Raw genomic sequence first — 21875 nt, forward strand, 5'->3', positions numbered from 1 at the left:
ATGTTGGATATGAGTTATATGCAAGAATTTGAGATGGTTCTGTTATAGGTATCTATAAAAATATGTTGCCTGCCTGCAATAAACAAAGGATTTGCAGCCATCAAGCCACTACAACCACTATAACCACAACTGTGAGCCCCGAGGGAACTCAGGATGGAGACAGATGGGCTGTCTGCCTGCTGCCTTGCCCTCAGTCACTGCAGCCAGCCCCCAAAGATGCACCCTGAGGAGATTCAGGATGAGAAAGCACAGGGTACTGGTCCCAAAGAGCTGAGGTGCACATCAGAGGAATGATTTCAGGGAGCCCAGACTCTTTTATAGAAAAGCACTAAATTCCTTGAGATATATGGTTTTCTTTAAAGAAAACTTTTGATGTTCCAACTACCTGGTCTTTGCTACAAAAACTCCTTATATATCCTGGTTCCCCTTTCCCTCTTGGGAGCAGTCTCTCAGAGCTATCTGAGAGGCCATGTCCTGGGCTTATATCCTCAGTTTTGTCCACAGAATAAAATATAACTCTTAACTTTTAGATTATGTAATTTTTTCAGTTAACATAGGAAGACTCTGACTCTTAAATTATTGAGACAAAAGGAAAACCTTCTTACATTTTTAAAGATCAATAATAAAATCTGCATAACCTCTACAATAAAAGCCTTTAAAATATTTTAGAATAGACTGTGGTGATGGTTGCACAACTGTGAATATACTAAAGGCCACTGAATTGTACACTAAAGTGGGTAAATATGCTATGTGAATTATATCTTAATAAAACTTCTAAACAAAGAAGCCTTTTAAAATGGACTAGACAATAATTTATTTGAATTTCAATCTAAGGCATTATATCAAATGAGCCTGTTCTCATATAAATCTTTAGTGTTTAGAATATTGTGATTATCATGACTATATATGGGCAATTAATAAAGAATCTCTACTGGGTCCTGAGATTCCTTTTTTTTTTTTCCCTAACCTGGAATAAAACTGATAATACTTCAGTGAATATCCCTGGGGATAATTTAATCTGAACAGGCTAACTTTATTCCAAGGATGAGCTCATGCCTCAGGCCTGATTTAGAGGCACAAAGATGGGTCAGGAATGAACACACGATCCAAGTCAGGGTAATGAGTCGGCCCTGAGACTTGGAAGTACCAGAAAAGATATACTTTATTCCTGCGGGGATTGCTAAATTGCTTGCACATAAACTTGGTGGCCGTTCTTACTGACAATTGGAACAAATCCACTGAGAGTGAAGTTAATGTAGAGGAAAGTAGACTCAAATGCTGAGAAGACAGAGTTTGATGGACACTTGTTAGGCACAAAATCCAGTCATGTCTGAAAGCCAGATTCTTCATTCCTTGAATTCCCTGCTCACATGAGCCAACAACTGCATCTCCTTTGCTAAAATCAGATTTAGTTGGTTTCTGTCATTCGCTTTCAAAAGGTTCTGACTATCTGTTTGGAGAGAAAATATAGTTTCTTGTTTGTTTGTTTAAGTTTCTACTTTGATTCATGAACCAGGCCAAATTTTTATATAATGTTATTTAATCACTTCAACTGTAAGAGGTAGATAATGTTATGAACATTTTAAAATGAAGAAATTGAGGCCAGAGAGGTATATGACTGTTCAAAGTTCCATGGTGCATGGCTACTAACTTCCTACAAGACTGGATTCTTGTCTGTCTTCATTTATTCACTCATGGATTCTGCACATATTTATTTGAGATGACCTATGTGCAAGGCAAGGTGGTAACTTATTAGCATACACCAGTAAATAAGGTAGTTCTTGACATGGAACCTAAAATCTGGTGAAACAAGTCAGAGGGCTCAACAGACAAAATAGGGTGACAAACAACAGCCATTAGTGGTGACAGCATTGAGACTGCACAGGAAAGGCACCCTTGGTAGTCACAGAGGGGATTGAAGAAGCGGTAGGAACTCTCTGAGTCATGGGTCCCTAACCTCCAGGATCTAATGCTTAATGATGTGTGGTGGAGTTGATGTAATAATAGTAGAAATAAATTGCACAATAAATGTAATATGCTTGAATCCTTCCACAACCATCCTCCCTCACTCCAGTCTGTGGAAAAATTGTCTTCCATGAAACTGGTCCCTGGTGCCAAAAAGGTTGGGGATCCTTGCTCTAAGTGAAATGAAAGGGAGGGGGAGGGAATGCACCCTAAGGAGATGAAACATCTTGTCCAACTGATTCAAAGTGTAAGAAATGATGGCTCATTTCAAGGTGTATTTGCTGTGCCTGGAAAGGGCTTCTTGGGGTGAGGAGCAGGCACCACAAGGCTGAGGAAGGCACAAGAGGCTCTGACCATGAAGGACTTTCTATGTCTCTCAAGAGCTTGGATTTTATCCTTAAAGAAGTGACTCCAGATGCCTGCTATTTCCACTAACCAGATTTTGGCAGAGAGATTTTGCCTCATGTCAAGTTCCCAATTGAGGGCCTTTGCACCACTGTCTGGACATATTTTGGCAAAATCATTTCTTCAAATCATTTGAATTTCTGCTTCAATTTCACCCCCTTGGAGAGGTCTGCTATAATCACCTGGCTTAAAATACAATGTTATCTTCTCTTCACTCTCTGTTTCTTTTTCCTGCTTTAATTTGAATAAGCCCTTTTTACTCTTCACAGTCTGCTTATGTTTGTGTACTTTTTCATGGCCTAGCTGCTTCAGGAGAATGGAAAGCTACAGGAGAGTCTGGACTTTATCTTGTATGTCTTTGTCTAAACAAGCCTGGCTCAACAAACTTCTGTTGAATGGATGAATAAGTTCAGTTCAGTTCAGTTGCTCAGTTGTGTCCGACTCTTTGCGATCCCATGAATCGCAGCACGCCAGGCCTCCCAGTCCATCACCAACTCCAGGAGTTCACTCAAACTCATGTCCATTGAGTCGGTGATGCCATCCAGCCATCTCATCCTCTGTCATCCCCTTCTCCTCCTGCCCCCAATCCCTCCCAGCATCAGTCTTTTCCAATGAGTCAACTCTTCTCATGAGGTGGCCAACGTACTGGAGTTTTAGCTTTAACATCAGGCTTTCCAAAGAACACCCAGGACTGATCTCCTTTAGAATGGACTGGTTGGATCTCCTTGCAGTCCAAGGGACTCTCAAGAGTCTTCTCCAACACCACAGTTCAAAAGCATCAATTCCTTGGCACTCAGCTTTCTTCACAGTCCAACTCTCACATCCATACATGACCACAGGAAAAACCATAGCCTTGAATAGATGGACCTTTGTTGGCAAAGTAATGTCTTTGCTTTTTAATATGCTGTCTAAGTTGGTCATAACTTTCCTTCCAAGGAGTAAGCATCTTTTAATTTCAGGGCTGCAGTCACCATCTGCAGTGATTTTGGAGCCCCCCAAAATACAGTCTGACACTGTTTCCACTGTTTCTCCATCTATTTCCCATGAAGTGATGGGACCAGATGCCATGATCTTCTTTTTCTGAATGTTGAGCTTTAAGCCAACTTTTTCACTCTCCTCTTTCACTTTCATCAAGAGGCTTTTTAGTTTCTTTTCACTTTCTGCCATAAGGGTGGTGTCATCTACATATCTGAGGTTATTGATATTAATAAATCACCAAGTATTAACTCCTTCAAATTCCTGGCTGGATAGCCACACACATCCCATTCTTAATGTCCTTTCTTCATCATTATAGAAGAAGCCTTTCCTAAAGGTAAATCCCTATACCTTTGAGAATAATTCACTTTCCCCTGCATTTTGCCCTGCCACATGACCTCACTATCTTTGGAATGCTTGTAATTCTTCTCTCTCTCATCATCACCAGAAGTCCCTGAGTTTTTGCTGAAATATTTAAGCTTAAGAGGATTTATTTTAGTATCCTTGTAAATAGTAAAAATGTCTATGAAGGGCAACTTGTGATTGTCTTTTAATATTGTACAAGCATTTACTCCCTGATGTGTCCATCCAAGTTCCAAGAATGTATTGTACTGATATAGCCAGATATGTACAAACTTGCTGGATACAAATTATTAATGGAAGCATTGTTTGTAATATAAAAGCAAAAGATTAGAAAAACTACTCAAGTATCTACTCATAGGAGACTGGTTAAGTAAACTCTGGTTAAGTTCACAGGATGGAATATATGCAGCTATAAAAACACAGAAGGGTGGGCTCAGGTTTGGTGAAAAGCATAAATAAGTTTCCTGCCTCCCTTAGAGTTCACATTTCTAGTTCCATCATTATTTCTGGCATCCCACTTCTTCACGGGAATCTCTGGATGATAAACTCTCCTGATGGCTTATCTGTGAAAATTTCTTTTCTTCACCCTCACTCTTGAGTGATAGAGTTTTTCAGTTTGGAATTCTGTCCTTGACAGTTCTCCTCCTTGCTCTTTGTAATGGAAGTCAGTTTTGCCTGCTGGACCTTCCCAGTTCTCAGCTTGACGTTTCTTGGAATCAGTGAAGCAAGAAGTCAGTTCCTTTTACTTCCTGAGAAGTAAGTGCCTCTTTGCTTTAGTCAGTGTGAGTGAGTGTGCATGTGTGTGCCCATGTGCATCTGTGCCCACAGGCCTATATGGGAGGGGACATGGCAGAAGGCTATAAATACTCATAATTTTGTTGTGCTCATATGTTGATGGCAATGAGGCAATGACTTAGTTGAATTTCAAAACCTGACCTCATAACAGAGGGGAGATAATGGATGGAACAAAATCACACCCCCAAAAGCCAGAATCAGAGCTTATATGGTTGCTTGTATCATATTAGAAAGAGTGCCCCTTTGTCTCTGTAGACACAGACTCATGTGAGGGTCAGGAGCAGGCAGACTGAGGAGTCAAGTGTTAAGCCGGATTTAATCTCTATCTTTTCTTTACTTTTTTGTTTTTTTTTTAAAGTTTTTTTTGATGTGGACCATTTTAAAAAAAGTCTTTATTAAATCTGTCACAATATTGCTTCTGTTCTATGTTTTGTTTTTTTGGCCCTGAGGCATGTCGGATCTTAGCTCCCCAACCGTGGGTTGAACCCATGTCCACTGAATTGAAAGGTGAAGTCTTAACCATGGCACTGCCGAACCACTGGACTGCCCATCTTTTCAACTGGGTGCTCTTGTGCAGAACACACTGAACAGCCACAGCAATCCTGGACAGAACATATAAAGAAGGGGTAAGGGCTGCCTATAAAACAAAGAGTGGCATTTCCTCCTTTGAAACAGAACAAGAGATCATTGTTTAATGGTTAGTGGAAACACATCTTTAAGTTCAAACTGTAAATAATATTGTAGTGTCAGGTATCATCTATATCATGAATTCTTGTCTTGCACCTCATCTCTTAGGTCACCAAGGAAATGAATATCTTCTAACAAACCCTTGGAAATTGAAAGCATCTTACCCTTTCGAAACCACAGAAGTCTACCCTTGAAAGCTAGAAGAAAGAAAAGAAGGAATTTAAATTTTTGCTTGCAATCAGAAGGCATGATAAAACATAGCAGTGTAAATTACACATGTGTTTTCTACATGTATGTATTTGAAACTTCCCATAAATTTGTATAGCAACAAAACTAGCCATTTCTAAATGATATATTCAACACTATAAGGCAAAGGAAAAAGTCATGATATTATGCTTTTACATTTCAATTTTAAGATATATCACATGTAACTCAAGTATCCAATATTTCTACTTTATATCACATAAGATATTTAAGGTTAACTTCTAGTTACAGAGCAATTCAGTTCAGTTCAGTCTCTCAGTTGTGTCAGACTCTTTGTGACCCCATGAATTGCAGCACGCCAAGCCTCCCTGTCCATCACCAACTCCCGGAGTTCACTCAAACTCACGTCCATTGAGTCCGTGAAGCCATCTAGCCATCTCATCCTCGGTTGTCCCCTTTTCCTCCTGCCCCCAACCCCTCCCAGCATCAGAGTCTTTTCCAATGAGTCAACTCTTCGCATGAGGCAATTCACTTACCATTAAGACAGAGGATGATGGATAACGAAGATCTCTACTTATGAAAAGACCCAAAGAGGTGAGGATAACTAAAAAATGATTTGTTAAAACCATATCCACCACTGAGAGCTGTTTGTGTTCTAAAGGAAGAAATCATATAATGGGTTAAAAGATAAGGGAAAAGTGATGTTTTCAGCAAAGCAAAGACATTTCATAAATATTCATCAAATATTGATGCAAAGGAAAATGTCAAAGATGAAGTTGCTGTTAGAGGAATTACCTTCTCCAACTTGGGAATAGACCATATTTGTCAGGTTATACCATTGGGTATCATCATAATCCCAAAATCCAGAAAAGCTGAGGCCTATGTAAACACCTATCATGAGAGAAAAGGGATATTAAGGCAAGATAACTGCAAAGCGAGTAACTGACTCCTAAGGTGCTAAGGTTTTAGGACGGAGAGCCGGCACCTGCCCCACCTTCCAGGCTATGCTCTACCCTTGCCCCAACCCCACAAAGTGAAGTTTGAGTGTCACTTCCCCAAGCATTGGAAAGATAAAGTAACTTGAGTTGTACCACAGGAGTTTAGCCAGCCATCAAATTATTAAGGATTTTGTTTTATATTGAAGGAGATCAGAATATGTCATCCCTAAAATATGCCACTTTGGCATCAGAGTTTTGAGCTGGAGGCAGCTGAGAATCAAGAAATGCAGGAAGAGTTCTCTGCCTCCCTTTTCCTGCTAAAAAGTAGGGCATTTTCTAACCACTTCACCTGTATCAGGAAGTGAAAGTGAAAGTCGCTCAGTTGTTTCTGACTCTTGACACCATGGAATGAATTCTCCAAGCCAGAATACTGGAGTGGGTAGTATTCTTCTCCAGGGGATCTTCCCAACACAGGCATTGAACCCAGGTCTCCCACACTGCAGGTGGATTCTTTACCAGCTGAGCCGAAAGGGAAGCAAGCCCAAGAATACTGGAGTGGGTAGCCTATCCCTTCTCCAATGGATCTTCCCAACCCAGGGATCAAACCGGGATCTCCTGCATTGCAGGCAGATTCTTTACCAACTGAGCTATGAGGGAAGTCCCTAAAACCAGGAAGAGAAGAGAGCAATCTTCTCACCAGAGACAGGGAGATGATTCCAAAATGAGTCTGAATAAACAGACTTCTATAAAATAAGTCTTATCTTCCATGAGTCCACCCACAAATTTCCTCATCATGTCACAATTTCTTGTCCCTTGAGGTCTAGACTCCTTGTTAAGATGGTATATAAGCCTCCAAGTTTAACTAGTTCTCTGAGTTTCATTTCTCTTCTGGGAACTCCCATGATTATAAATATTAATAAAAAGTACATGCCTTTTCTCCTGCTAATGTCTTCGTTAGTTGGGAGGCCCCCAGTCATAATATATGAGGATACAGAAAGAAATTTTCCTTCCTGATAATATCCTTCCAAGCAAAAATATGTCCCTATTTCAAGAATACAATTATAGTGAACAATACAAAAATTCCAGAAAAAAAACATTAAAATGCAAAACCCAAGAGGGAAGAAGTTGTGTTTGATTTACTTTATTTTTTGAAAGTGATTTGCTTTATTGTGATTTTTAAAATAGAATAAATTGTTAATAAGGGAATCTATTTGTGGCTCAGATGGTAAAGAATCTGCCTGTAATGCAGGAAACCCTGGTTCAGTCACTGGGTTGGGAAGATCCCCTGGAGAAGGGAATGGCTACCTACTCTAGTATTCTTTCCCTTAGAGAAAAGGGAAAGGCTACCCACTCCAGTATTCTGGCCTGGAGAATTCCATCTACTGTACAGCCCATGGGATCGCAAAGAGTCAGACACGATTGAGTGACTTTCACTTTCACTAGTATTCTTGCCTGGAGAATTCCATGGACAAAGGAGCATGGTGGGCTGCAGGGCACAGGGTCGCAAAGAGTCAGACATGACTGAGCAACTAACACTTTACTTCATTCAAACTTTGAGAACTTATTAAAAAGAGACTGAACATGTTGCAAATACTGAAACCACTTTGTTCCTTGATCTTACCTTTCCTTGGCCATAGAAGGAATGTTAAGCATCTTTTGTGCTTTAAATGTGGAACATTAATATGAAATCTAGTCAACACGCATATAACTATGCAGGTGGTAGAAGGAGCCTGAAGAGAGTTGATAATCTAATGCATATGCTTTGTTTCTAAAAGATGAATGCAGCGTCACTCAGATTCTGACGTGTGTGTTTTAACTCCTAGATATTTTCTGTGTAGGGAAAGATATGGAAGAAAATGCTATCATCATCCACTTTTTCCAGAAAGAGGAAAGCTAAAGGCAAGCTTTGCTTTTCTAAGGCAAAAGCTAAGCATATCACATGACCAGACTCTGGCAAAGTCTAGAAATATTTAATAGAGAGGTAAGTAGTAAAATAAAAGCTTATTCTGGTTGATATTTTATACTGAAATTAAGTTACAGGCTATTCTCTGTGACAAACTGGCCATAATTGTATCTCAGGGTTACAGAAGCTGATGTAGACCATTGCAATGATTTTGGATTTTATTCTAATGGGCAAAGGGAAGCCACTGGAATGTTTGAAGCCAGAAAGTAGTGTGATTTGTTTTACACTTGAGATCATTGTGGTGACTGTTTGGATCGTGGGTTGTACTAGGGTTAGAAACAGGGAGACCGCTTGAGAGGCTGTGAATTAGTCTCATGGAAAACCATTGTTATCTTGGCGTAAGATTTTACCAGAGGAGAGAAGTGGTCATGCTGAGGATAGACACTGGATGTGGCCTCATCCTGGAATGTCATCAGAGTAAGAATAGTCAAAAGTCAGTGCTAAATTTTATATTTGAGTAATTGGATATACATTAGGATGAAAAGTACTAGAGAGGAACAGATTTTAAAGGGAGATGAATCAAGAATTTTGGCTTAGCTTTGTTATATCAGAGATGCTCATTAGATACCAATAGGAAGTATAAAACAGACAATTAAGTGTGGGAGTTTGGTCTCAAGGAAGTGGTCAGCACCAGAAATACAAATTCAGGGATCATCAGCCTGAAGGTGGCATTATTACCAAAGGACTAGATTACATTTCTCAGAGAGGATCTGGTAGAGTTGAGGACAAAGCCTTATTTCATTGACATGTTAGGGGTCACAACAAATGAGCCGGTTTAGAAAACTAAGGATTGACCAATGAAGTAAGATAAATGTAACTATAGGTGGTGTAAGGAAGCCAAAAGAATAAAGTGTTCTGTTGAGAAGTAAATTAGTTAACTGTGTCAAATTCTGCTGGGAGGGAGAGTAGAATGAGGATAACGAATTGACTGTTGGAATTGACAACATGGAGATCATGGGTGACCTTAGAATGAATTGTTTCAGAACAATGGTAGGGACAATCTGATTTGCAGGGTAATGAAGATAAAACCTGAGATATGCAGATAACACCACCATTATGGAAGAAACTGAAGAGGAACTAAAAAGCCTCTTGATGAAAGTGAAAGAGGAGAGTGAAAAAGTTGGCTCAAAGCTCAGCATTCAGAAAACGAAGATCATGGCATCTGGTCCCATCACTTCATGGGAAATAGATGGGGAAACAGTGGAAACAGTGTCAGACTGTATTTTTGGGGGTCTCAAAAATCACTGCAGATGGTGATTGCAGCCATGAAATTAAAAGACGCTTACTCCTTGGAAGGAAAGTTATGACTAACCTAGATAGCATATTGAAAAGCAGAGATATTACTTGGCCAACAAAGATCCGTCTAGTCAAGACTATGGTTTTCCAGTGGTCATGTATGGATGTGAGAGTTGGACTGTGAAGTAAGCTGAGCACCGAAGAATTGATGCTTTTGAACTGTGGTGTTGGAGAAGACTCTTGAGAGTCCCTTAGACTGCAAGGAGATCCAACCAGTCCATCCTAAAGGAAATCAGTCCTGAACATTCATTGGAAGGACTGATGCTGAAGCTGAAACTCCAATACTTTGGCCACCTCATGTGAAGAGTTGACTCATTGGAAAAGACCCTGACACTGGGAGGGATTGGGGGCAGGAGGAGAAGGGGACGACAGAGGATGAGATGGCTGGATGGCATCACTGACTCGATGGACATGAGTTTGAGTGAACTCCGGGAGTTGGTGATGGACTGGGAGGCCTGGCATGCTGTGATTCATGGGGTTGCAAAGAGTCGGGCACGACTGAGCGACTGAACTGAACTGAAGATAAAATAGGAAGGTGGAGAATGTAATACCATCTACAATAAATTCTCCCAATCATTTTGTTTGAAGGGGGAACAGAGGAATGAGGGATGGTGGTAAAGTGAGATAAATGAAGATTTTGGCTAAGATGGAGGATATTAGGGTATGTTTGTATACTAATGCATCTAATCCACTGAGGAGGGACAGAGTGATGATATATGAGAGAAAGGTGAGAACTGCAGGACAGATGCAGGAGTAAGGTTCTCCAGGTGATTGGAGAGAATAGGATGCAGGACACAAGGGGTGATGGGCAGCCTTAGGCACAGCAGAGAGATTTCTCACAATGCAACAGGCAAGAAGGCAAAGCATGCAAGTACTAAGGCAGGTAAGGTGACAGGTGAGTGAAGAAGCGATGATGGAATGCCTTGTGATCAGTCTTGATCTTCTACATCAAGTATTTTTAAAAAATAAATTTATTTATTTTAATTGGAGGTTAATTACTTTACAATATTATATTGGTTTTGCCACACATCAACATGAATCCACCACAGGTATACACGTGTTCCCTATCCTGAACCCCCCTCCCTCCTCCCTCCCTGTACCATCCCTCTAGGTCATCTCAGTGCACCAGTCCCAAGCATCCAGTATCATGCATTGAACCTGGACTGGTTATTCATTTCATATCTGATATTATACATGTTTCAATGCCATTCTCCCAAATCATCCCACCCTCTCCCTCTCCCACAGAGTCCAAAAGACTGTTCTATACATCTGTGTCTCTTTTGTTGTCTGGCATACAGGGTTATCATTACCATCTTTCTAAATTCCATGTATATGCATTAGTATACTGTATTGGTGTTTTTCTTTCTGGCTTACTTCACTCTGTATAATAGGCTCCAGTTTCATCCACCTCATTAGAACTGATTCAAATGTATTCCTTTTAATGGCTGAGTGATACTCCATTGTGTATATGTACCACAGCTTTCTTATCCATTCATCTGCTGATGGACATCTAGGTTGCTTCCATATCCTGGCTATTATAAACAGTGCTGTGATGAACATTGGGGTACACATGTCTCTTTCAGTTCTGGTTTCCTCAGTGTGTATGCCCAGAAGTGGGATTGCTGGGTCATAAGGCAGTTCTATTTCCAGTTTTTAAGGAATCTCCACACTGTTCTCCATAGTGACTGTACTAGTTTGCATTCCCACCAACAGTGTAAGAGGGCTCCCTTTTCTCCACACCCTCTCCAGCATTTATTGCTTGCAGACTTTTGGATCGTAGCCATTCTGACAGGTGTGAAATGGTACCTCATTGTGGTTTTGATTTGCATTTCTCTGATAATGAGTGTACATCAAGTATTAAAAGCACAGCTGAGAGCAGAAAGGGAAAGGAGGTGAGGCACAGCACTTGAGGAGTGGGAAGAGGTGTGACCAGGTCACTCTGCAGAATGGGAAAATAAACATCCCAAGGAAGAGAGGTGGGATTTCTGGGTCATTCTGAGTACCCACTTTGAGACTTGAAATCATGAATTTATGCTGAGACCAGCTGGTGAAATTTTAAAGAGACTGGTGTGCAACTTTTGTCTGGTAATATTCTGCTCTGCCAATGGAGTAGAGATGGTTTTAATGACAGGTCGGATTATGCAGGCAAGAAAGAAAGAGAAGGGCAAAGAAGTTACAGAAGTATTTATAAAGAGAGACAAAATTATGGTGAAAAAGTAAGTATGTTGTGTAGTGAAAAAAAAGTGGCGGAGAAAACGTATTGATGTCTCCAAGAAATCCAAATGTCAGACTGTGAATACAAGGGTAAGATGAAAGTATAGAAGGTAGTGCGCAGAGCATGAGATGATTGTAGTGGAGATTTTGGAGGCAGTAACAATATCAGAGACAACAAGGTCAAGAAAATGACCACAGAAGTAAGACGGGGGAAAGATCACTGGGGAAGAACAGGCCTTGAAAGCATTGGTCCATATGGGTGGTGAAATCACCAAAAATAGTAACAAAAATAAGGTAGGGGTCCAGATACTAAACTCATCAATGAAAGTGAGTGATGGGAAGGTTGTCATACACTAGCAGCCAAGGAGAGTTAGAGGGAGTAAAGTCTGACTACAAAGGGACTGAACATTTTCAAGGAGAAGACAGGAGTTAATTATTAAGAAGTAGCCCTTAAGGAATGAGGACAATGACGCCTTGAGACTCAAACATGTGAGACGGCTGCAGAGAAAAAAATGATAACTGGGATTGGCCAGATTACTCTTTACAGCAATTGAGGGGACCATTCAGAGAAAAGATTAGTAGTATGGGGGAATTTACTGATAACAGACCACATATTCCAATGAATGGATTTGGGAGAATGGAGATGGACCTACGTTTCAGTTCAGTTCAGTTGCTCAGTTGTGTCCAACTCTTTGCAATCCCATGGACTGCAGCATACCAGGTCTCCCTGTCCATTGCCAGCTTCTGGAGTTTACTCAAACTCATGTTCATTGAGTCAGTGATGCCATCCAACTATCTCATCCTCTGATGTCCCCTTCTCCTCCTGCCTTCAATCTTTCCCAGCATCAGGGACTTTTCTAATGAGTCAGTTCTTTGCATCAGGTGGCCAAAGTATTGAAGCTTCAGCTTTAGCATCAGTCCTTCCAATGAATATTCAGGACTGATTTCCTTTAGGATTGACTGGTGGATCTCCTTGCAATTCAAGGGACTCTCAAGAGTCTTCTCCAACACCACAGTTCAAAAGCATCAATTCTTCAGCGCTCAGCTATCTTTATAGTCCAACTCTTACATCCATACATGACTACTAGAAAAACCATAACTTTCACTAGACAGACCTTTGTTGGCAAAGTAATGTCTCTGCTCTTTAATATGCTGTCTTTGTTGATCATAACGTCTTTTTAATTTCACGGCTGCAGTCACCATCTGCAGTGATATGGAGCCCCCCAGAATAAAGTCTGTCACTGTTTCTTTGTTTCCCCATCTATTCGCCATGAAGTGATGGGACCAGATACCACAGTATTAGTTTTCTGAATGTTGTTTGGGTGAAATTAAAGGAAATTCAGAATAGTATGTGGTATAAAGTAACCGAAAGTGACCTGGAGGCTTGGGTTTCTGTAGTGACATAAAATTGGGGTGAGAGGCATGATGGATGTATTAGGAGTGTCATAGAGGAGGAAGATGGGTAATAATTCCAGACTGGAACATATGGACCATATGAGGCTCCTGGATTCCTGTTCTCACCATTGACTCCATTTGGGATGAAGCTTCATTGGTGTGGGGAGGGCAGATGAACCAAAGCCTCACAAAGGAATGGTCAGTGGCAGCCTGATACTGTGGGAATTTATTTTCTGCTTCAGCATACCAGTGGCCAGATGAGGGAAAAAGTGGGTTCATCTAAAAACAGGTTTCCAAAAGTTTCTTTTCTTGAGATGTTGAAGTGATCGAGTGAGTGAGACCTTGAGGAACTGAGACTTGCCTTCTCTCCTATGATTCTTGGGGGTGTGGCAGGATGCAGAGACTGGCTCCTCTCCTGTGTCTCACAAAAGTATGGCAGGTTTGGACAGAGAAAAGAGGAGGGGGCCCTGGCCTTGCATCCATGGAACAAAGCTAGAAAAGGAGCTGAGTTTCCATCTGGTTGAGAGAGAGGAAAATGAGACACAGTTTCTCACTGAACTAATTCTGCACAAGCAGGCTGGAGCTAGGATAATTAAAAGACTGCAAGTCATTGGAATTCAAAGAAATTTGGGGCAAGGCTATCTATATATCCCTATACCAGTGTATATTACTTGAATCTATTACTTTATCATGGTAGGGCAACCTATTATGCTGTTTTATTCTTTAAAATCATGTTTGTTAGTCATGTTGCTTTAGTCTCCCACATGAATTTTGGTATTGGCTTATCAATTTCCATATACACAAAAGTACAGCTGTAATTTTTCTTGGATTTGTATTGAATTGATTGATAAATTTTGAGAGAACTAACATTTTTACATAAAATCATTTTTAGTCTCTTTTTATAGCCTTCATTAAAATTTTATAATTTCTACACAAGCCTTGCAAGTCTTTTTTGGTTTATTTATAGGTCCCTATTACTTTCTGAATAGGGTTTTTAAATTTATAATCTTTTAATCAGTCTTTAGTGGAGTGGTTTTTATATACTGATATGTTTGTCAATTCCCTAGCATTCCCATACTTGTTCTGATAGTTTGTCTGTTGATTCTTTTGGATTTTTATATAGATACACATATAATCTATGGGTAATAAAATTTGTTTCCTATCTTTTAGTTCTTTTATTTATTTATTTTCCTTTAGAAATATCAGATTTGGGGTCACTGAAGTCATCAATGTCCTATGAAAAACAATCTAGAATAAGACGATTAGTAATTGAAAAGTGTAGGATGCTATTAATTATAATAATAATAGAAAAACACATAACAAAATAATGTGATACCTCAGAACAACTTTACATATTTATGTGTGGCAGGAATAGAAGATGGATTAGAACTGCAATGAATTATCTCTGGGAAGAAAGAACATATTAATGGAGGACAGAGTATCAAATGGGGCTTCCCTGGTGGCTCAGACGGTAAAGCATTGAGTCATTTCCTAGGCAGGTTGAAGTCTAGGGGTCCCCAAGGAGAGAGGGGTCTGGAACTCTCAAGGAAGAAGAAAGGATAAACTTTTTTTCCCCCTCACATTCCTTAGGATTATATAACAATAATGTATCCTGTCTGAGGACAGTCTCTAGATTAAACCTTCTGGCTAATCCTGTTATCTTAAAATGTAAATTATGGGAGTAGGTCTGGTGAGGTCTTTACAACCTTCAGACATTCTTTTGATTCATTGGAGAGTATATAACTCCACTGCTAACACTAGCAAGGGGGTACTCTTTCTGCCCTCTTCTGATGCCTATGTCAGAAGCTTTCTGTATTTCCTTTATACTTTAATAAAACTTTTATTACACAAAAACTCTGAGCGATCAAGCCTCATTCATCTCTGGCCCCAGATTGAATTCTTCTCCAGAGGCCAAGAATCCCGGCATATTTTTGTGGTTCAGCAACTACCTTTCAGCAACTGCCTGCAATGAGGGAGACTTGGGTTCGATCCCTGGGTTGGGAAGATATCCTGGAGAAGGAAATGGCAACCCACTCCAGTACTCTTGCCTGGAAAATTCCATGGATGGAGGATCCTCATAGTCTACAGTCCATGGTGTCACAAAGAGACAGACACGACTGAGTGACTTCACTTTCTGATAAACCTTTTTATCCTCTGCTGTACAGAAGCAGTAGGTATTTCTGAACATAAATCACCAGAGTATCAAGGAAATTTGGAGAGACATTAAAGTTAGTAGTAACATGGCAAAATGTCACAGAGAAAAAAGTTTATCACACTAGCAAGCAGACAAGGGAAAATGACAAAGTTCTTAGGTATTTTTAGGAAACATTTTCACTCCATTATGCCTGCATGTTTAACTTGTACTGCCAACTAAACATAACTGTCATATAATACAAAATGCCATCCCCAATTCTGATTAAAGTCACAAACTTACCATTAAGTGTTGTGTTCATAACGAAGCCAAGTAATGCCACATCATTGGCACAGGGACACTTTGTCGTTTTGAGATCTACCACATGTGGATATAATTGCTGGATTGTTCTTTTGTTCATCACAGTGCCAAGTTTCCAGTGAAGGATAGGTTCTGTGGAAATCAAGTTTTGGTGTTTAAATTACAGCAGCACTCTTGAAAATAGAACATTACTGCTTTCTTTTTTTCTGTCTTTTTAAAAAGTTAAAAAAACATTTAAATTGAAGTATAGCTGATTTACAATGTTGTGTTAATTACTGTTGTACTACAAAATGATTCTGCTATACATACATACCAACATATATATATATATATATATATATGTGCATATACATATTCTCTTTTACATATTCTTTTCCATTATGGTTTATCACAAGGTACTGAGTGTAGTTCCCTATACTATACAATAGGACCTTGTTGTTTATCCAGTCTATATGGATACCCATTCTATATGAATCAGAAGTTTGCATTTGTTAATCCCAAACTCCCAATCCATCCTTCTACCCACCCCCGCCTTGGCAACCACCAGTCTATTCTCTATGTCCATGATTCTGTTTCTGTTTCATAGATAGGTTCATTTCTGTCATACTTTAGATTCCACATATAAGTGATATCATATGGTATTTATCTTTATCTTTCTGACTTACTTCACTTAGTGTGATAATTTCTACATGCATGTTTCTGCATCCATGTTCCTGCAAAGGGCATTATTTCTTTTTTTTATGGCTGAGTAATATTCCATTGTGCACAGGAGCAGTGGCTGCACCAACACAGGAGCAGCTGAGAGGAACTACCCCATGTCCAAGGTCAGGGGTGGTGGCTGAAGGAAGCCACCCCATGTACAAGGTCAGGGGTGGTGGTCGAGAGGAGATATTCAATGTGCAAGGTAAGGAGCAGTGGTTGCACTTTGCTGGAGCAGCCGTGAAGAGATCACCCATGTCCAAAGTAAGAGAAACCCAAGTAAGATGGTAGGCGCTGACAGAGAGCTTCAGAGGGCACACAGACTGAAACCACAATCACAGACAACTAGCCAATCTGATCACATGGACCACAGCCTTGTCTAACTCAATGAAACTAAGCCATGCCGTGTGGGGCCATCCCAGATGGATGGGTCATGGTGGAGAGGTCTGACAGAATGTGGTCCACTAGAGAAGGGAATGGCAAACCACTTCAGTATTCTTGCCCTGAGAGTCCCATGAAAAGTATGAAAAGATAGGACACTGAAAGGTGAACTCCCCAGGTCAGTAGGTGCCCAATATGCTACTGGAGATCAGTAGAGAAATAACTCCAGAAAGAATGAAGGAATGGAGCCAAAGCAAAAACAATACCCAGTTGTGGATGGGACTGGTGATAGAAGCAAGGTTCAATGCTGTAAGAGCAATATTGCATAGGAACCTGGAATGTTAGGTCCATGAATCAAGGCAAATTGGAAGTCGTCAAACAGGAGATGGCAAGAGTGAACATCGACATTCTAGGAATCAGTGAACTACGATGGACTGGAATGGGTGAATTTAACTCAGATAACCATTGTATCTACTACCATGGGCAGGAATCCCTTAGAAGAAATGGAGTAGCCACCAAAATGGCTTTCAACAAAAAAGTCCAAAATGTAGTACTTGGATGCAATCTCAAAACAACAGAATGATCTCTGTTTGTTTCCAAGGCAAACCATTCAATATCATGGTAATCCAAGTCTATGCTCTGACAGGTAATGCTGAAGAAGCTGAAGCTGAATGATTCTATGAAGACCTACAAGACCTTCTAGAACTAACACCCCCCAAAAGATGTCCTTTTCATTCTAGGGGACTGGAATGCAAAAGTAGGAAGTCAAGAAACACTTGGAGTAACAGGCAAATCTGGCCTTGGAGTACAGAATGAAGCAGGGCGAAGGCTAATAGAGTTCTGCCAAGAGAACGCACTAGTCATAGCAAACACCCTCTTCCAACAACACAAGAGAAGACTCTACACATGGACATCACCAGATGGTCAACACTGAAATCAGATTGATTATATTCTATTGGATTTTACTGCCGCTGGAGCTGCTAATGACTTTTTCCATACCTTCTCTAACTTTATTTCTGGAAAAAAATTCTGCTGTTGGTGCTCTAATTTTACTTCTTATAATCATTCTTCCTTGTATTGTCAGGATTCTTCAGCAGAACATTCAGAAGCTCGTGACTGAGCTGCATCTGACTGCTTTAAGAAATAAAAAAGGGGGAGATGCCAGGAGCCAGTGTGAGGAACTCCGCCCATGGCAAAAGTCATGAGGAAGGAGGCTTGGCATACGCAAAGGTGGGATCGAGCTTCAGGAGACCCCCTGTTCCCGAGCATCTACCCCCAAAACCAGAGTCTGCCTACTTTACTGTTTTATGCTCTCACATATACCTATGAATTTACAGGGGGCTGTCCCCCACCACCTCTCTCGGAGAAGGAGTTAACTTGCAGCTTCAGTCAATAAAAATTCCTGGGTGTGACAGAGTGTTCAACTTACAAACTCCTCTGAAGGTTCTCTAGCCTGCCTGAGCAGGTTCGTCCAGCCACATGTGATTGTTTACAGCCTTCCAACCGTGAGAGGCACGAGATGCTTTAAACTTTCTAAATACAGATTCTTTTGAGAAGTTAGAAATTATTAGTATAGTGGGTTGGTTAGAAATTATACTGGTGAAGGGTTTTCATTTGTTGGGCCAATATTTGCTGCTAAGTCTCCACATTCCTTGCCCTTATACACATTAATGAATATAACTAGCATATAAGAGAAATAAGTATTAACCTTTGATATTAATCATGTTAAATCTTAGGCTAAGTAAATTCCTTTCTTGATTATAACCCCCTGCACCCTCACCCTATAGGAATGCAACTTTATCTGGTATCTTCAGAGGGTGGTGCCTGGTTTAAGAAAAAAATCACCTCTGGAAAAAATAAGTTTTCTGGTTGACTGACCGTTATCAGAAAGGGCCATAAAATGTCAGCAGGCCTCATGGCCAGAAGATGATGTAAAACCCCTAAGACCTTTGTATAAATTTATGTGAAGCACCTGATTTTGACAAGGGTCAGGTCTGCTGACCCCACGTGACTCTGTATTCTATCTCTATGTGTAACAAAAAGTATATAAGCAAACATGAAAATAAAGAAAATGGATCAGTTTCTGGAAAGACTGATTCCCCCATGTCGTTCTTTCTTGTTCTCCATTTTTCTGGCTGAATTCCCATCTGGAGCATGGAGGCTCGCCATGTCTATTTACTTGCCCTGGCTTCTAAGACCCACGCAAGAGGGAGCCCAAGCAGGGCACCCTCCTCTATTCAAGCAGGCACCGGTGGCCTACATAGATGGTGCAAATTCCTTGTCTTGGATTTCCACGTAAACCAAGTTATTCAGCCTTTTTCTCCACTAATATTTCCTACTATACTATCCTTTTCTAATCTCTCTTTATATTTCTAATTAAATAGCTTTTTCCTAGGATGCCGACTCCGTCTCCCCTTCAAATTACCCTGGATCCACCGGGGCTGGACCCTGGCAAAGAAGCTCTATACAGTCAGCAAAAACAAGACTGGGAGCTGACTGTGGCTCAGATCATGAACTCCTTATTGCCAAATTCAGACTTAAATTGAAGAAAGTAGGGAAAACCACTAGACCATTCAGGTATAACCTAAATCAAATCCCTTATGATTATACAGTAGAAGTGAGAAATAGATTTAAGGGACTAGATCTGATAGACAGAGTGCCTGATGAACTATGGATGGAGGTTTGTGACATTGCACAGGAGACAGGAATCAAGACCATTCACAAGAAAAAGAAATGTAAAAAAGCAAAATGGCTGTCTGAGGAGGCCTTACAAATAGCTCTGAAAAGAAGAGAAGTGAAAAACAAAGGAGAAAAGGAAAGATATTCCCATTTGAATGCAGAGTTCCAAAGAATAGCAAGGAGAGATAAGAAAGCCTTCCTCAGCAATCAGTGCAAAGAAATAGAGGAAAACAATAGAATGGGAAAGACTAGAGATCTCTTCAAGACAATTAGAGATATCAAGGGAACATTTCGTGCAAAGATGGGCTCGATAAAGGACAGAAATGGTATGGACCTAACAGAAGCAGAAGATATTAAGAAGAGGTGGCAGGAATACACAGAAGAGCTGTACAAAAAAGACCTTCACAACCCAGATAATCATGATGGTGGAATCACTCACACTCACCTAAAGCCAGACATCCTGGACTGTGAAGTCAAATGGGCCTTAGAAAGCATCACTACAAACAAAGCTAGTGGAGGTGATGGAATTCCTGTTGAGCTATTTCAAATCCTGAAAGATGATGCTGCGAAAGTGCTGCACTCAATATGCCAGCAAATTGGGAAAACTCAGCAGTGGCCACAGGACTGGAAAAGGTCGCTTTTCATTCCAATCCCAAAGAAAGGCAATGTCAAAGAATGTTCAAACTACTGCACAATTGCACTCATCTCACATGCTAGTAAAATAATGCTCAAAATTCTCCAAGCCAGGCTTCAGCAATTCGTGAACCATGAACTTCCAGATGTTCAAGCTGGTTTTAGTAAAGGCAGAGGAACCAGAGATCAAATCACCAACATGTGCTGGATCATCGAAAAAGCAAGATAGTTTCAGAAAAACATCTATTTCTGCTTTATTGACTATGCCAAAGCCTTTAAACTGTGGAAAATTCTGAAGGAGATGGGAATACCAGAACACCTGACCTGCCTCTTGAGAAACCTGTATGCAGGTCAGGAAGCAACAGTTAGAACTGGACATGGAACAACAGATGGGTTCCAAATAGGAAAAGGAGTACATCAAGGCTGTATATTGTTACCCTGCTTATTTAACTTATGTGCAGAATACATCATGAGAAATGCTGGGCTGGAGGAAACACAAGCTAGAATCAAGATTTCCTGGAGAAATATCAATAAGCTCATATACGCAGATCACTTGAAAAAGTGAAAGAGGAGAGTGAAAAAGTTGGCTTAAAGCTCAACATTCAGAAAACTAAGATCATAGCATCCAGTTCCATCACTTCATGGGAAATAGATGGGGAGACAGTGAAAACAGTGGCTGACTTTATTTTTTTGGGCTCCAAAATCACTGCAGATGGTGACTGCAGCCACGAGATTAAAAGATGCTTACTCCTTGGAAGGAAAGTTATGACCAACCTGCTGCTGCTGCTGCTGCTGCTGCTGCTAAGTCGCCCCAGTCGTGTCCGACTCTATGCGACCCCATAGATGGATTCTCCAGGCAAGAACACTAGAGTGGTTTGCCATTTCCTTCTCCAACGCATGAAAGTGAACAGTGAATGTGAAGTTGCTTAGTCGTGTCCGACTCTTAGCAACCCCATGGACTGCAGCCCACCAGCCTCCTCCGTCCATGGGATTTTTCAGGCAAGAGTACTGGAGTGGGATGCCACTAGACAGCATATTAAAAAGCAGAGACATTACTTTGTCAACAAAGGTCTATCTAGTCAAGGCTATGGTTTTTCCAGTAGTCATATATGGATGTGAGAGTTGGAATATAAAGAAAGCTGAGCACCGAAGAATTGATGCTTTTGAACTGTGGTGTTAGAGAAGACTCTTGAAAGTCCCTTGGACTGCCAGGAGATCCAACCAGTTCGTCCTAAAGGAGATCAGTCCTGGGTGTTCATTGGAAGGACTGATGTTGAAGCTGAAGCTCCAATATTTGGCCACCTGATGTGAAGAGCTGACTCATTTGAAAAGACTCTGATGCAGGGAAAGATTGAGGGCAAGAGGAGAAGGGAATGATAGAGGATGAAATGGTTGGATGGCATCACTGACTCAATGGTCATGAGTTTGGGTAAACTCTGGGAGTTGGTGATGGACAGGGAGGCCTGGCATGCTGACGTTTATGGGGTCGCAAAGAATCAGACTCGATTGAGTGACTGAACTGACCTGAACTGAATATTCCATTGTATATTAGTACTGTGTCTTCTTTATCCTTTTATCTGTTGACGGACATTTAAGTTGTTTCCATGTCTTGGCTATTGTTAATAGTGCTGCTATGAACATAGGAGTGCATATATCTTTTTGAATTGTAGTTTTGTCTGGATTCATGCCCAGGAGTGGGATTGCTAATAATTGGCAATTCTATTGTTAGTTTTCTGAGGAACCTCTATACTGTTTTCCACCAACTGCGTAGGAAGTTTCCACCCACAGCATAGGAAGGTTCCCCTTTCTCCACACCCTCTCCAGCATTTAT

At 40.6% G+C, this 21875-nt stretch overlaps 1 protein-coding gene across 1 annotated transcript in view; it reads right to left on the reverse strand.

Moving 5' to 3' along the window:
• CATSPERB (cation channel sperm associated auxiliary subunit beta) overlaps positions 1 to 21875 on the reverse strand; it is a 134499-nt gene that overhangs the window by 74553 nt on the left and 38071 nt on the right. Inside the window, 4 exon segments of the mRNA XM_060401528.1 lie at positions 5355 to 5387; positions 5931 to 6049; positions 6190 to 6285; positions 15635 to 15784. Coding sequence (XP_060257511.1) covers positions 5355 to 5387; positions 5931 to 6049; positions 6190 to 6285; positions 15635 to 15784 — 398 coding nt within the window.

Source organism: Ovis aries, chromosome 18, assembly GCF_016772045.2.
Source record: "Ovis aries strain OAR_USU_Benz2616 breed Rambouillet chromosome 18, ARS-UI_Ramb_v3.0, whole genome shotgun sequence".
Classification (NCBI taxonomy): domain Eukaryota; kingdom Metazoa; phylum Chordata; class Mammalia; order Artiodactyla; family Bovidae; genus Ovis; species Ovis aries.